This window comes from Cetorhinus maximus, chromosome 32 (genome assembly GCF_964194155.1).
Source record: "Cetorhinus maximus chromosome 32, sCetMax3.hap1.1, whole genome shotgun sequence".
NCBI lineage: Eukaryota > Metazoa > Chordata > Chondrichthyes > Lamniformes > Cetorhinidae > Cetorhinus > Cetorhinus maximus.
The window spans coordinates 10,344,494-10,360,148 of NC_135910.1; the positions used below are offsets into that span (position 1 = coordinate 10,344,494).

The 15,655-nt window shown below is 47.7% G+C and overlaps 1 protein-coding gene across 2 annotated transcripts in view; it reads left to right on the top strand.

Moving 5' to 3' along the window:
- LOC144671401 (transforming growth factor beta-1 proprotein-like) overlaps positions 1 to 15,655 on the top strand; it is a 50,112-nt gene that overhangs the window by 9,279 nt on the left and 25,178 nt on the right. For both annotated transcript variants that reach the window (XM_078533297.1, XM_078533296.1), the window contains one exon: positions 7,377 to 7,522. In XM_078533297.1, coding sequence (XP_078389423.1) covers positions 7,377 to 7,522 — 146 coding nt within the window. The remainder of the gene's footprint in view (positions 1 to 7,376; positions 7,523 to 15,655) is intronic.

The window sequence follows — 15,655 nt, forward strand, 5'->3', positions numbered from 1 at the left end:
TATGTTAGTTCTCTCCCATAAACAGTAGGACATTAATTCTCTCCTCGCAACTCTCCTGGCACCTAGGGACCATCTTCCAGCGTTTTTACCCCTTTGTGCACTGTGACAATCGGAGACAGATCTCTATTCCTGCTTTTAAAAAAAAAACCCACCACTCACCACCTGCTCCATTTACCAACCCTTAAACATTTCCAGAGCCGCCAACACAAGGACAAGACCCTGGGGGTGAGGCTTCTCCTGCCTCGATAGTCTAGGAGGAGAGAGAGCCAGGGAGCCAGAGATGTTTAGGGAGGGAATTCCAGAGCCTGGCGTCTCGACAGTTAAAGAGACTGTCACCAGCGGAGGGCTTAAGGAGACCAGGGTTGTGCAAGATGCCAGAATTGGAGGAAGGCAGAGATCTTAGTTGGTTGCAGGGCTGCAGGAGGAGATAGGCAGGGGTGAGGCCATGGAAGGATTTGGAGGTAGGGATGAGAATTTTAAGCAAATTTTATTTTTCTCATTCCCCCTATAGCACTTGGCATTCCTCCCCGACTCCTCATGCTTAGCTAACAGTTCCCCCTCCTCAGAAAGAGGGATTGGCGGTGCACTGGCAACAGTCTGTTGTGCATCAGTCAGACTTCCCTGTCCAGTGACGTCTGCTTCAGCTTGTGTGACTGACTGACTGATTTTGTCAAGGAGTTGCTGGCCAGTTGTGTTTCAGGATCAGTACAGGACGATCGTTGAGAGCAGGACTCAGCCCATTCCAGCAATTGAGCGGCATCGACAGGCTGAGCGGACGATCGCAAACTGGTTTCACGACGTTGTGAAACCGATTATTTTTTTATTTGGCCTTCTCACCATATTGTCCGCTCCGGCCACCAAACACGCCCGACCCCAGCGGGGACGGACGGTTCCAGCCATGGTTTCCAAAGCTGTCCACCGCTGGGGGCTTTCTTGCCTCATGTCTGGGTCAGTTATAGACTATTTGCGAATTGGTGTGATTAGTCAAGGAGCAGTTTATCATGTGACCACCAGGAAGGTAGAAGACCAACGAGATTGACCTCGTCCTGCAATTCCTGTGTTGCTTTGAAGTAAATAATGAGTCATGTTATCTGAAGTGACTGGGATATGTTTGTGGGTGGATTTGGCAAAACAAAGATAACCCACAATGGGATTACAGTTCAATATTACAAAGAGAGGAGTCGATACCACTTGAAATTGTGCCCATGCCCTCTTGCGAGCTCCTCTCGAATTCACACTCTCAATACTGACTGTTCCTCAATTATCAGCGAGCTTTCCTCTCCCAATTTCCTCATTCGCTGTCCTGGCATGGACTCTCTTGCTGGGTTACGATTCCGTCAGCCTCTCTGGTCTCTTCCTACTCGAGGATATATGAAGCAGGAGTAGGCCAAATTGCCCCTCAAGCCAGCTCTGCTATTCAATGCGACCGTGGCTGACCTACCTCAACTCTACTTTTCTGCCCCGTTCCCATATCCCTTTGATTCCCTTAAGGGTCCCTTAGTCTCTTTGGCCATTCTTCATGTGAATCTAGACTGGCCACCCAGTTATTCAACTGTGGGGAGCGTCACAGCTGAGTCTGCTCCCGTCCACACTCAGCATCCACACACGCAGGCTGCCCAGAGCTGGTTACTGGTTAGCAATCGGACAGAAGCTGATTTTCTTTCCCATCGTAATCTCAGGGCCAATGAGTGGCTAAAGGAGCTCCCTCCCCTCCCTTCTGTTGGGGAGCTGGTCAGTGCCACTGCTGAGTCAGAAGATTGTGGGTTCAAATCCCATTCCAAAGGTAAAATCCATTCTGACACTTCAGTGCTGCACTGCCGGAGTTTCAGTCTTGCGGATGAGACATTAAACCGAGGGCCACATCTGCTCTCTCAGCTGAATGTAAGATATCCCAGGGCACTGTTTGAAGGAAGAGAAACAGAATTCTCCCCAGTGTCCTTGCCAATATTTATTCCTCAACCAACATCATGAAAACTGATTATCATGACATTTGTCACATTGTTGTTTGTGGGATCTTGCTGTGCACAAATTGGCTGCTACGCATTCTATATTTCACTACAAAGTAACTTCATTGGTAGGATGTAAAGCGCTTTGGGACAGATTGAAAGGCGCTGTATAAAATGCAAGTTCTTTTTCCTCAAATTCTTCTTCCCTGGATTGACCTGATAATAAATGGCAAGTAACATTGGCGCCACACAAGTGCCAGGCAATGACCATCTCCAACAAGAGAGAATCCAACCATCACCCCTTGACATTCAATGGTATTACCATTGCTGAATCCCCCAACATCAATGTACTAGGGGTTACCTTTGACCAGAAACTGAATTGGACCAACCAGATAAATACTATAGCTACAAGAAAAGGTCAGAGGCTGGGAATCCTGCAGTGAGTAACTCACCTCCTGACCCCCCCAAAGCCTGTCCACCATCCACAAGGCACAAGTCAGGAGTGTGATGGAGTACTCCCCACTTGCCTGGATGAGTGCAGCTCCAACAACACTCAAGAAGCTTGACACCATCCTGGGCAAAGCAGCCCCGCTTGATTGGCACCCCATCCACAAACATTCACTCCCTCCACCACCAACACACAGTAGCAGCAGTGTGTGTACCATCTACAAGATGCACTGCAGCAACTCACCAAGGCTCCTTTGGCAGCACCTTCCAAACCCACGACCATTACCATTTAAAAGGACAAGGGCTGCAGATACATGGGAACACCACCACCTGAAGGTTCCCCTCCAAGCCACTCACCATCCTGATTGGAAACATATCGGCCGTTCCTTCACTGTCGCTGGGCCAAAACCTTGGAACTCCCTCCCTAACAGCACTGTGGGTGTACCTACACCACATGGACTGCAGTGGTTGAAGAAGGCAGCTCACCATCACCTTCTCAAGGGCAATTAGGGATGGGCAATAAATGGTGACCTAGCCAGTGACATTCACAACCCCTGAAAAGAATTAAAAAAAAAACTCACTGGAGATTACGGGGTGGGGGTATGGGGGAAGGGGGTATGGGGGAAGGGGGTATGGGGGAAGGGGGTATGGGGGAAGGGGGTATGGGGGAAGGGGGTATGGGGGAAGGGGTGCATCATAATATCAAGGCCAGACCATGAATACACGTGTTTCTCGAAGTTTGGAAAATGCTGAGAGCTGACCCAAAGAAATTGTGATATTTGACAGTACAGGAGGAAGACCCAGTTAATGAAAACATTGTTATAAAACTGCCTGAGGAGATCGGCCACCATGGAACACACAAAAGAGCAGTTGTAGTAAACAGCAGGAAATTTTAACCTTGGGGGACGGTAGATTTGCTTGGAATTTTCTGCTTATGTTTTGTGGTCAGTCAAAAGCAAGAGGACAATGAATCAGCGGGTAAATGAGTGACAAGTTCTGGGGGTGTTTGTTTTTTTTCTGAATACTTCTTCCTGCCTCTTGCTGCAGAGGAAGTAGAGATCAATTTCTGGAAACTGCAACAGAGGCAACAACAATAGCTTGAATTTATGTAGCGGCCTTAGCGCAGTAAAATGTCCCAAGGTGCTTCACAGGAGTGATTATCAAACCAGATTGACACAGTGACAACTTCCACATGCACACTGATGACGCGCAGCTCCAGCTAACCACCAGCTCTCTCCCTCAACCCCTCTGCTGCTGATGCTTTGTTGCTGCTTATCCAACATTCAGTATTGGTCAAGTTGGAATTTCTTCCATTTAAGTATTGGGAATTCTGGAACCATTGTCTTCGGCCTCACCACAAATTTGATGGCGTCAAGGGTCAATCGCCACCAACCTCCATCTCCTGTAACCTTGGGAACACCTGAACCTCTGCTGCCAGTGTCCTAATTCAGCCCCCAGTCCCTTCCAGCCTTGTGCTCACTGACCTCCATTGGCTTCCGGTCTTGCAAGGGGCTCAATTTAAAACAAATTCTTATCACTATCTGCAAATCCCTCCATCGCCTCGCCACAACCCCATCTCCGTAGCAACCATCAGCTTTGAAAACCCCCCCCCACCCCACCCGACATCTCTGTATACCTCCGATATTGGCCTCTTGTGCTTCCCCGCTTTCCATCGCCCTATCATCGGTGGCCGTGCCTCCAGCTACCTCAGCTTTAAGCTTTGGGACTTCCTCCCTGAGCCTCCCTCTTTAAGGTTTTCCAAAAAAGACTACTGTCGCCTGTCTGAATATCGCCTTTAGACGGCACAGTGTGCAAAATTGTGCTCCTGTGAGGTGCCTGGGGATGTTTCGCTATTCTGAAGGCGCTACATAAATGCACGTTGACCGCCAAAGATCTAGGTAATTCCATCATCCGACAGTGAAGGGGAAACCTTCCAGCAGAAATCACTGGAGAGTGATCCTGAAATGGAGACCTGGCTGGTTTCCTTTTCCCTTTTGAGCACAGGGGCACTGTGATCTATCGTAGCACACCAACTCCTACCCAGGCCGAGCTCATTTAGAAAGGGAAACAACATAATACACCAGGCAAAAAGGAGTAGAAGGTTATGCTGATAGGGTTAGATGGATGACGTAAGAAATAGGAGCAGGAGTAGGCCAGACAGCTGCCCCCACTGCCACCCCACCAAACCTGCTGCACAATTCAACACAATCATAGCTGATCTTCTGCCTCAACACATTCCTGCCTGCTCCCCATATCCATAGAACCATAGAACACTACAGCACAGGAAAAACAGGCCATTCGGCCCTTCTAGTCTGTGCCGAAATATTATTCCGCTAGTCCCATTGACCTGCACCCAGTCCATAACCCTCCAGACCTCTCCCATCCATGTATCTATCCAATTTATTCTTAAAACTTAAGAGTGAGCCCGCATTTACCACGTCAGATGGTAGCTCGTTCCACACTCTCACCACTCTCTGAGTGAAGAAGTTCCCTCTAAACCTTTCCCCTTTCACCCTAAAGCCATGTCCTCTTGTGTTTATCTCTCCTAATCTAAGTGAAAAGAGCCTACTCGCATTTACTCTGTCTGTACCCCTCATATCCCCTGATTTCCCTGAGAGATCAAAAATCTGTCTATCCCAAGCCTTGTCAGCATTCACTGATGGAGCATCCACAACCCTCTAGGGTAGAGAATTCCAAAATTCACCACCCTTTGAAGAAATCTCTCCAAATCTCGGCGAGGAGATGGTGGCGTAATGGTAATGTGACACTGGACTAGTAATCCAGAGGTCCAGGCGAATGATCTCGGGTACAGTGGGTTCAAATCCCACCACAGGAGCTGGTGGCGTTTAAATTCAGGTTAATTAAATCCTTGGAGTTCAGAAGCTCAGTGATGGTGACCATGACAACTATCGTCGATTGTTGTAAAAACCCATCTGGTTCACTGATGTCCTTTAGGGGAGGGAAATCTGCCAATCTCACCCGGCCTGGCCTACATGTGACTCCAGACCCACAGCAATGTGGTTGACTCTTAAGTGCCCCTCTGAAATGGCCGAGTGAGCCCACTCAGTTCGAGGGCAATTAGGGATGGGCAACAAAAGATGGCCTTGCCAGCGACGCCCACGCCCCATGAAGGAAACTTAAAAACAAAAACACTAAATAACCCTGAAACTGGATTCCCCAGCCAGGGGGAAATAACCTCTGTGTCTACCCTGTCAGACCCCTTCAGAGTCCTCGTAGGAGGATGGACACTGGCATAGAACGGTTGGGCAGAATGGCCTGGTCCTGTGTTGTAAATTCAACGTAATTCCATGTAATCATAAACTCAGTGGAAACTCGGGGATTGAGAAACTGTTTTTTTTAATGTTAAAAAAAAAATTGGGTTGTCATTAAACAACCGGAGCATTTAACCGTTCGGTATTTCCATTTCCGATCCCCAGTTCAGCTCATTGTTTGCTGCTTTTATTCCTTGCCAGCAGACGTGTGAGAGAAATGTGCCTGTGAGTATTCGGGCTGGGAACTGCCTTTTGGCCTCTGGAGACCTGTGTACAGTTGGGCCTCTTTGAGTTATCACGCACCACATTGCTTCCCTTTTCAGTGAGGGGGCTGGAAAAAAAAACCGCGACCTTGTTTTTCAGCCACGGCCAGTCCCCCTTGCACACAGCGACCGGGAGCACAAGGAGGAAGGCTTTCAGCTTGAATCGTTACAGCATGGAAGGAGGCCATTCAGCCCATTGTGCCCGTGCTATGTAGGCCCCCTTTGCAAGAGTCAGCCCATTCGTCCCCCGTCAAATGTTTCCCCCTGGCATGTTAGGACGTGACTTGGAAGAGAGTGTTAGAGGGTTTTGGTGATTGAACCTGCCGTTTCTGTAAGGGGTGGAGAAGAAAGATAGAAGTGTCTCTTTTGTTGCCTCTTTTTGTCCCTCGCAGTCAGTGCTCGCTGAAGCTGCTTCTTTCACTTCTCAATCTCGTCACTTTTTTTTCCTGTAAATTACAGCAGTAGGTCAGAGGGCAACATTCAACCAACTTGTGCAAAGGTTGAACTGCAAGACCAAGGGTCAGCTGGTGATACCCCACCGGCAGGTCACCTCCAGGACAGAATTCAAACCTGGCACAGGGCGCTGTAAGGAAAGCAAACCCCCATACCTGCTGCTCTGAGGGCTCTGACATGAATTGGGAATCGTCCCCACCCAGTGTCTGCTGGGTCCTCGCAAAGCAAAATCATTCAGCACCAATTGGCAGAGTCAGGCCATTGACAGGGAAGTCTTGCAAACAAAGCAAGTGCAATGGCAGCAGAGGGTCCTCTTCGAACTTTAGGATTAAAAGATATCGTTAGGAGGGAGCTTTACTCTGTATCTAACCCCGTGCTGTACCTGTCCTGGGAGTGTTTGATGGGGACAGTGTAGAGGGAGCTTTACTCTGTATCTAACCCCGTGCTGTACCTGTCCTGGGAGTGTTTGATGGGGACAGTGTAGAGGGAGATTTACTCTGTATCAAATCCATGCTGTACCTGTCCTGGGAGTGTTTGATGGGGACAGTGTAGAGGGAGCTTTACTCTGTATCTAACCCCGTGCTGTACCTGCCCTGGGAGTGTTTGATGGGGACAGTGTAGAGGGAGTTTTACTCTGTATCTAACCCCGTGCTGTACCTGTCCTGGGAGTGTTTGATGGGGACAGTGTAGAGGGAGCTTTACTCTGTATCTAATCCCGTGCTCTACCTGCCCTGGGAGTGTTTGATGGAGACAGTGTAGATGGAGTTTTACTCTGTATCTAACCCCGTGCTGTACCTGTCCTGGGAGTGTTTGATGGGCAGTGTAGAGGGAGCTTTACTCTGTATCTAACCCCGTGTTGTACCTACTCTGATGTACCTCGGTGCGTTTTGTGTATGCCCTGATTATTCGACCTGTTGCACTGACTGGGGCAACTTTGCAGCAGAAATGTTATGATTTGCATGTTTTGCTGATCTGATCACTCTGCTTGCTTGTAGATGGTAACGCCAACCACAAAACCTATCGGTTCAACATCTTTCTGAATGCTTCCAGTGAATCCTTCCTGCATCGTGCCGAGTTCCGACTTTATCGAATGCCCAGGGATGATGCAGAGCAAATGGAGCAGAGGGTGGAACTCTATCAGGTAATGCAGAGTGACGCTCACAGACAGCTTATAGCCTCCATAGGAAGTCTCTCACCTGTTTCTCATGCCCTGAGCATGAAAAAACATTGGCGCGTTCTGGACTGCGGTAGAGGCAGTGAATAAATTTTAGCCGAGCGAATTATTCTCTTTTACCCACTGTCTACTGTACAGGTACGGGGGTGTATCAGATGACTGAATTTACCCGCTGCGTATTGTACAGTGAGATACACACACACACATGTGGGAATAAAATTTCCACTGCCTCCGGCTACCGTTGCTCATACCATCACCCTGGCTGCAACAGATGATTATTACCTGAGTCACAGTTTGTCTTGTTTAGCTCCTGGTGGTGTATGAGCCTGGTACCCTTCCTGATCTCTCTCTCTCTGTGTTGAAGCCTTTGGGATGGCATTCCTGAGGGGCAGGTTGAATCTCGACCAGAGCCCGGCACACGATGGGCCCCCTCTCTTTTTTTTTGCTGTGGAGCCCACATAGCATAGTCGCAGGAGCCATTCTCTCTTTAATTGCTGCCAACGTCTGGCGACCGTGTCCCATCTCGAGGCTCTTGTCCAAACTGAGTGGATCCGCCCTTGGGAGTGGCAATTGCTGACTGGCTAATAGAGCGGCATGTTTCTACACGAGAGTGTTTCAGTGGATTCCAAACCTGGCAGAGTTTAATGCCCATGGTTTCCTGTGTTCCCAGTGCGCTGTCTTGGTTGATGTATTTTGTACCTGTGCAGTTTTGTCCCTTTCACTTGGCTGCCTGATTAGAATTGTGGAGCCAAGAAATGAGGCCAACTTGTTAAGTGTGGCATTGAACTTCAGGCTGATAGGGAAGGAAAATAAACAGCATCAAGATCAGGGACAGGCCCACAGGGCCCCTTTGAACTTTCATACGCCGGGTCACCTCGGGGAGCGTGGGTGGCGTGTTGCCTTTTGACTCCTGCGATTGAGTTCAGATGCGTTGCAGCTCATTGGGTTGTTGAAAGTTTGGCCGGTTTCTATTGGAGAGCAGACGCTGAGGCAGCCCAATGGAGCTGCTTCAAAGCTGATTGAGGTGCTTTCCTCATTTATAACCGAGGAGGACAGAATGGCACATTCTGACCCAAAAAAAGCAAGCAAGACAGACTTGCATTTATATAGCGCCGTCAACAACCTTGGGACGTCCAAAGCGCTTTACAGCCAATGAAATACTTTTGAAGTGTAGCCACTTTTGTAGCATAGGAAACATGGCAGCCAATTTGTGCACAGCAAGCTCCCACAAACAGAAGTGTGATAATGATTTTTCTTTTTTAATTCATTCACGAGATGTGGGCTTCGCTGGCTGGGCCAGCATTTATTGCCCATCCCTAGTTGCCCTTGAGAAGGTGGTGGTGAGCTGCCTTCTTGAACCACTGCAGCCCATGTGGTGTAGGTACACCCACCGTGCTGTTAGGGAGGGAGTTCCACGATTTTGACTCAGCGACAGTGAAGGAATGGCGATATATTTCCAAGTCGGGATGGTGAGTGGCTTGGAGGGGAACTTGCATGTGGTGGTGTTCCCATCTATCTCTTGCCCTTGTCCTTCTAGGGGGTGGTGGTTGTGGGTCATATACTCTGTTTCGTTGATGTTGGATGAGGGCAGGACATCAGAGAGAACTCACCTAGTTGCCTTTGAAATGGTGTCTTTTATGTCCACCTGAGATGACAGATGCTGCATCGGTTTAACAGCATCTGAAAGACGGCACCTCTGACAGTGCAGCACTCCCGCAATGCTGCACTGGGCATGTCAACCTAGATTATGTGCTGCAGTCTCTGGAGTGGGACTTGGACTCATGACCTTCTGACCCATATTTCGAACGCTAGCCGTTGAGCCACAGCTGATGGGACTATCCCATGGGAGGTTTAAGGGTTACGATGAGAAGGCGGGAAGAGACCAACCATCAATGTGGAAGAGTCCCCCTGCACCAATCCTTGTGTGTGCTGGTAGCACACATCACAACATGGCCAACACCTAGTCCCTGTTGTAGAGAGACCGCAGGACGCAATATTTACTTGGGGGATTCTCGCGACAACATACAAAAGGAAATAAGGTTTGTAGGCCGACGCCCAGTTGAGCTGAAATATCCCTACCGCAGACCCACCCATAAGATAACTCCCAGACGCAAGCCCAAGTCTCTGCCATCTCCAGCCTCACAGGGTGGGGAGGCTGCAGCTTCAGAGTTTGTACGTAACCTACACAGCGTGCCTCGTTCCGAATTTGTTGGCAATCCCAGAAGCATGGGCATGTGCTCCACGCTCCCTCTCGACTTCAGTCGAGCTTCTGTTGAGACAGAGAGTCCCTGTTGACGAGCCGTTGGCAAGGATCCTATATTGGAACAGGCTGGCGTTAGAAATTCAAGGGACAACCAAGGAGGGACATGCCAGGTTTAATCACTTGGCCTGCACAGCGTTAGCTGATCTCAGCTGGGAGATGTTTCAATTCATAGAATCATGCAGAACAAAAGGAGACCATTCAGACCATTGTGTCTGTGTTGGCCCTTTTGAAAGATCTATCCAATTAATCCCACACCCCTTGCTGTTACCGTGGAGCCTGCAATTGTTTTTTTTTCCTTTCTCAAGTATTTATCCAATTCCCTTTTGGAAGTTACTATTGAAACTGCTTCCACAACATCCTTTCAGATCGCGCATTCCATATAACAGCAACTTGCTGCGTAAAAACTTGTCTCCTCAGCTCCCCTCTGGTTATTTTTGTCAATGACTTTAAATCCAAGTCTACTATTTACCACTTCGTGGGCCAGAGAAAATAGCTTCAGTTACCGTGAACATTGTAAGGAAGGGCGGAGAGCAAATCAGGCAGTTCCTAACATGCAATCTAGTGTACATACGCCACCATTATAATGTCTCCCCACCCCCATCACCCCCAGCTGAGTAGCTTTGTCTAGGTGCAGGAAGATGGTTGCAGGGTAAGAGAGCATGTTAGCTTTCAAGGCCTTGAATTGTCTCTCGGGGTGACCCAGTGGCTTTAGAGAAGGGAAGGAGATCAGAGGCAGGAGCAGAAGCGATTTGCTCGCTTATCAGTGGCTGGATATAATGTTATAGATTGGCTACTACAGCGTCAGAGGACTTAATTCGTCAATTTATTTAGCACCTTTCACGTCTTCAGGATGTTCCAACCTGCTTTACAGCCGATTAACTACTTCTTAAAGTGTAGTTACTGTTGCCATTTAGGAAATGTGGCAGCCAATTTAAGGCACAGCAAGATTCCACAAAATGACCAGATAGTCTGTTCTTCTGTTAGGTGTTGGTTGAGGGATGAATATTGGCCAGGACATCGAGGAGTGCTCCCTCTGCTCGTTTTCAAATAGCGTGCGCACCTGAGAGCACAGATGGAGCCTCGGTTTAACCTCTCACCCCAAAAGACGGCACCTCTGACTTTGCAGCACTCCCTCTTTGGTGGCTTACATTTCATGCTCAAGTCTCAGGAATGGAAGAGTTTGCCTCTGGTGGGGCGAGATGGAACTCACAGAGCCATAGCTGACAAGATGAGAGCGAGGGGTGCAAATGAGTCATATGCTCATTAGAGGTTCAACAAGGTTGGTTACCATGGTACTATTGGTTTTTGCAGTAGGTCAAGGTTCAAGTAACAGTCGAATTATAGAAGATCAGAACAATTTCAGTCTGGGGCTGCTATTTTTTTTAAAGTTTTCAATTTATGTACTATGACACTGAGACAAACACTAATATTACAGTAATAAATTGTCTCCAATGTCAGGCCAACTTCATCACTAAAATATCAGACCTAAATCACTAAACAGAAGATCTAAAATACATTTTTAATCAAAAGCAATCTTACCTATTTTTTTATAACTGAGAAAATGCTGAACTACACAGCAGGCCAGTCAATACTTTGTACCCTGACTGAACAGATTAACTTTTAAGGTGTGAACGTTTATTAGAATTGAGAACTAAGAGGTCAGTAAGCAGGAAAAAGGTAATATGGGGGAGGAGTGTGATGGGGAGGAAGTAGGCTATATAGAATGACGCTGCTATTCTTAGTCAGAATGGAGATGATTAATCATTGATTAACAACGATCTTTGTTAATCATTCCTGCAGAATACACTGCTATAGGTGACTGTGCGTGGTTTTACCCACAGTGTTGATGTTTCTATCCTCCACTCACTGCATTTTGCTGGAGAAGTAACCCTACTTTTATCAGGAGACATTGCTGCAGTTTTGGTCATGTGTCCTGTTTGCTGTAGTCCATGGAGATACTTTTTAAACAGATTGACAGGACATACAGCCAGCAGTCTATCTATGCAATGCACCCCAGCAAACAGCCTACAGAGTCTATTTAGAATGTGCCTCGATGAACTACAGCAATCAGAACTCATGACCCAGATTACAGCAACTAAGGCTCTTCTAATGATAGAATTGGATGACTCTTTGGAGAGGGAGGGTGTGGCCTGGAAGATGTGCCATTTCTACGCTAACCGTAGGAGGAAAGAGGACAGGGAGACACATTGAGTGACATTGCCACGCATTCAATGAGCTCCCAGAGCCCAGAAAGGAATCTTCAGGTACTGACATTACTCTACAGGAACTCTCCAGTCTGAACATACCCCAGGAGTGACCATGGAAGCAAAACATAGGAGGAGGCCATTCAGCACTTCCAATCTATTGTGCCATTCACTTAGTTCATGTCTGATATCTATTGTAACTCCATCTACCCACCTTGGCTCCGTAACTCTTAAACACCCTTGCCCAACAAAAATTAGAAACCAAGGGCGTTGAAGTCATTAGAGTCATTACAGCACAAAAGGAGACTTACTGGTCTGAATGGCCTCCTTCTGTGCCATAATGACACTCAGTTCAGGAATCATTGAGATGAAAACCCAAAATATAATTTGCAAATCCTCATGACATTGAAGATCTCCTTAAATCTGCTGACAGCAAACCTATTAAAATATGAAGTGGGAAAACCACCAGGGGCAACCACAATGGCAAGAATCCTTCAACCAGCCGTCACAACTGCTGATAATTTAATAATCCTTAACCAGTTCCAAATGCATCAAGCATAATGCAGCCAGTATGAGTGTGAATGAAATGCAGCAGCATTTCCCAGTCTGTGCAACCGCAAGAGAAGCTGGTGCACATTTAGTCTTGTTACCATAAGTGATCTGGAGGTGCTCCCTCAGCACTGTCCCGCATAGATGTGGAGTTTCTTTTGTAACATTCTCCTGTGTGTCTTGTGACGGGGTAGCCCATCAGTGTTAACATCACTAACATAAAAACAAAATGCTGCGGGCGCTGGAAACCTGAACTCAAAACAGAAAATGCTGGAAAAACTCGGCAGGTCTGGCAGCACCTGTGAAGAGAGGAACAGAGTTAACATTTCGAGTCTATGTGACTCTTCTTCCGAGCGTTAATATCACACAGGGTTGGGAGTCAGTTGTTCCACAGTGAATCCATACCTTTGAACGGTCTCTTGAATACATTGAAGACTCAGAGTACACGGGTTAAGTCGAGGAACTTAAAAAGGACAGAAAAAGCTTGCACTTGTTTTTTTCATTCGTTCACGGGATGTGGGTGTCGCTGGCTGGGCCCAGCACTTATTGCCCACCCCTAATTGCCTTTGAGAAGGTGGTGGTGAGCTGCCTTCTTGAACCGCTGCAGCCCATATGGTGTAGATACACCCACCGTGCTGTTAGTGAGGGTGTTCCAGGATTTTGACCCAGCGACAGTGAAGGAACGGCCGATATATTTCCAAGTCAGGATGGTGTGTGGCTTGGAGGGGAACTTCCGGGTGGTGGTGTTTCCATGTGTCTGCTGCCCTTGCCCTTCTAGGTGGTAGAGGTCATGGGTTTGGAAGGTGCTGTTGAAGGAGGCTTGGCGAGTTGCTGCACCTTGTAGATGGTACACACACTGCTGCCACTGTGCATCGGTGGTGGAGGGAGTGAATGGTTGTGGATGGGGTGCCAATCCAGCCGGCTGCTTTGTCCTGGATGGTGTTGAGCTTCTTGAGTGTTGTGGGAGCTGCACTCATCCAGGCAAGCGGAGAGTATTCCATCACACTCCTGACTTGTGCCTTGTGGACAGGCTTTGGGGAGTCAGGAGGTGAGTTACTCACCGCATGATTCCCAGCCTCTGACTTGCTCCTGTAGCCATAGTATTTATATAGCTGGCCCAGTTTAGTTTCTGGTCAACGGTAACCCCCAGGATGCTGATACTGGGGGATTCAGCAATGATAATGCCATTGAACATCAAGGGGCGATGGTTAGATTCTCTCTTGTTGAAGGTGGTCATTGCCTGGCATTTGTTTGGCGCGAATGTTACTTGCCACTTGTCAGCTAAAGCCTGGATATTGTCCGGGTCTTGCTGCATTTGGACCTGGGCTGTTTCACTGGCTGTTTTCATGATGTTTGTTGAAGAATAATGGACCGGAATGTCTACTTCTTCCAAGAGCTCCACAGGATCTTTAACCACCTGAGTTGGTGGATGGGGCCTTAATTTAGCATCTCACCTGAAATATGGCACCCCCGGCAGTGTTGCACACTCCCAGTGCTGCACTGGGAATGTCAACCTAGATTTTATCCTCAAACTCTAGAAAGGAGGGAAGTCCAAGGAACTTTTCACCCAGAGCTGTGGAATAATTTTCCAGGGAAGGAATTGGAGTGACTGCATGAGAGGGTCACAGTCAGATGGGATTCCAGTGAGGAAAGGGATTGAGGGATCGAATGCGTTTGTCATTCCCAGCTGTGGCACAGTGGGCAACACTACCCCCTCTTCGTCAGAAGATCAGTGAGTTGAGTACCAATGCAAAAGACTTGAACATATAATCCAGCAGGCCCTTAAGTGCAGTGAAAGAAAGACTTGTATTTATATAGCTCCTTTCACAGCCCCCAGACGTCACTTTGAAACCACTGAGGTACTTCTGAAGTGCTGCCACTGTTGCAATTTAGGAAACGTGGCAGCCAATTTGATTGGAACAAGATCCCACAAACTGCAATGATATAATGGCCAGATCGTTTGTTTTTTGTGATATTGATTGAGGGATAAGTATTAGCCAGGACTCTGGGGAGAACTCCCCTACTCTCTTCTTCAAAGTAGTGCCTTGGGACCTCTTACATCCACCATGGAGGATAGATGGTTTTAATGTCTCCTCCAAAAGACGGTACCTACGACAGTGCAGCACTCCATCGGTACTGCACTGTTAACCTTGGGGTTTTTTTTAGCTCAAATTCTGGAGGTGGGACTGAACCCAGAACTTTCTGACTTGGGGGCAGGAGTGCCACCCACTGAGCCACGGCTGACACACTGACGACTGAGGGAATGCTGCACTGTTGGAGGCGTCTTTCAGCTGTGGCATTAGACTGAGGCTGCGTCTCAGCTGGATAGGAAAGATCCCATGGCAGCGTTTCAAAGAAGAAATGTTTATCCCTTGACTAGCATCAACGAAACAGATGGTCTGGTTGCTGTCACACTGCTGTTGTGAGAACTTGCTGTGCATAGCTTGAATGCTGTGACATTTCAAAGTACTTCAGTGGCTGCAAAGATCTTTGTGGACATCCTGAGGTTGTGAAAGGGGCTATAGAAATGCACGGTCTTTCTTTGTCTAGGTGATTATTTATCTATGAGTAAGGTTGGGACAGCTGCAGCCCGAGCTCTCGATACTTGGGTGTGAGATTATTTTAATAACAACTTGAGTTGTTTAAACTGATTGTAACCCAAGATCTCTCTGAGAGACTGAGCAGGTCATGCAGAATTGAGATTTTAACAGTTTGATAAAGTCACATTGGCTTTCTTCATTTTATCTGTTTCAGGAGAAGATGGGCTTGTGACCAACTGCAAACCAGAATCACTGAATTAGATTGGTCTGTTTCAGTGCTGTAAAATTCATTCAGCCCAACTGTTCTATACCAGCTTTTATCCTTCAACTGAGCCTCTACCTGCCTTCAGTAGAGAGGGTTTTAAACTGAATAGTAGTGGGGGAAGGGGGGGTGTGAGAGATCAAATTTGGCGAGATGTGGTAAACCAAGAGTAGAGACAAGGCAAGAGGGAAAGGTATTAATATGGGAAATGATAGACAGGTGACAGGAAGGGACAGAGGGTACAAATCTAAGAGTAAATCGGCAGATAAGGCTAGACGCTCA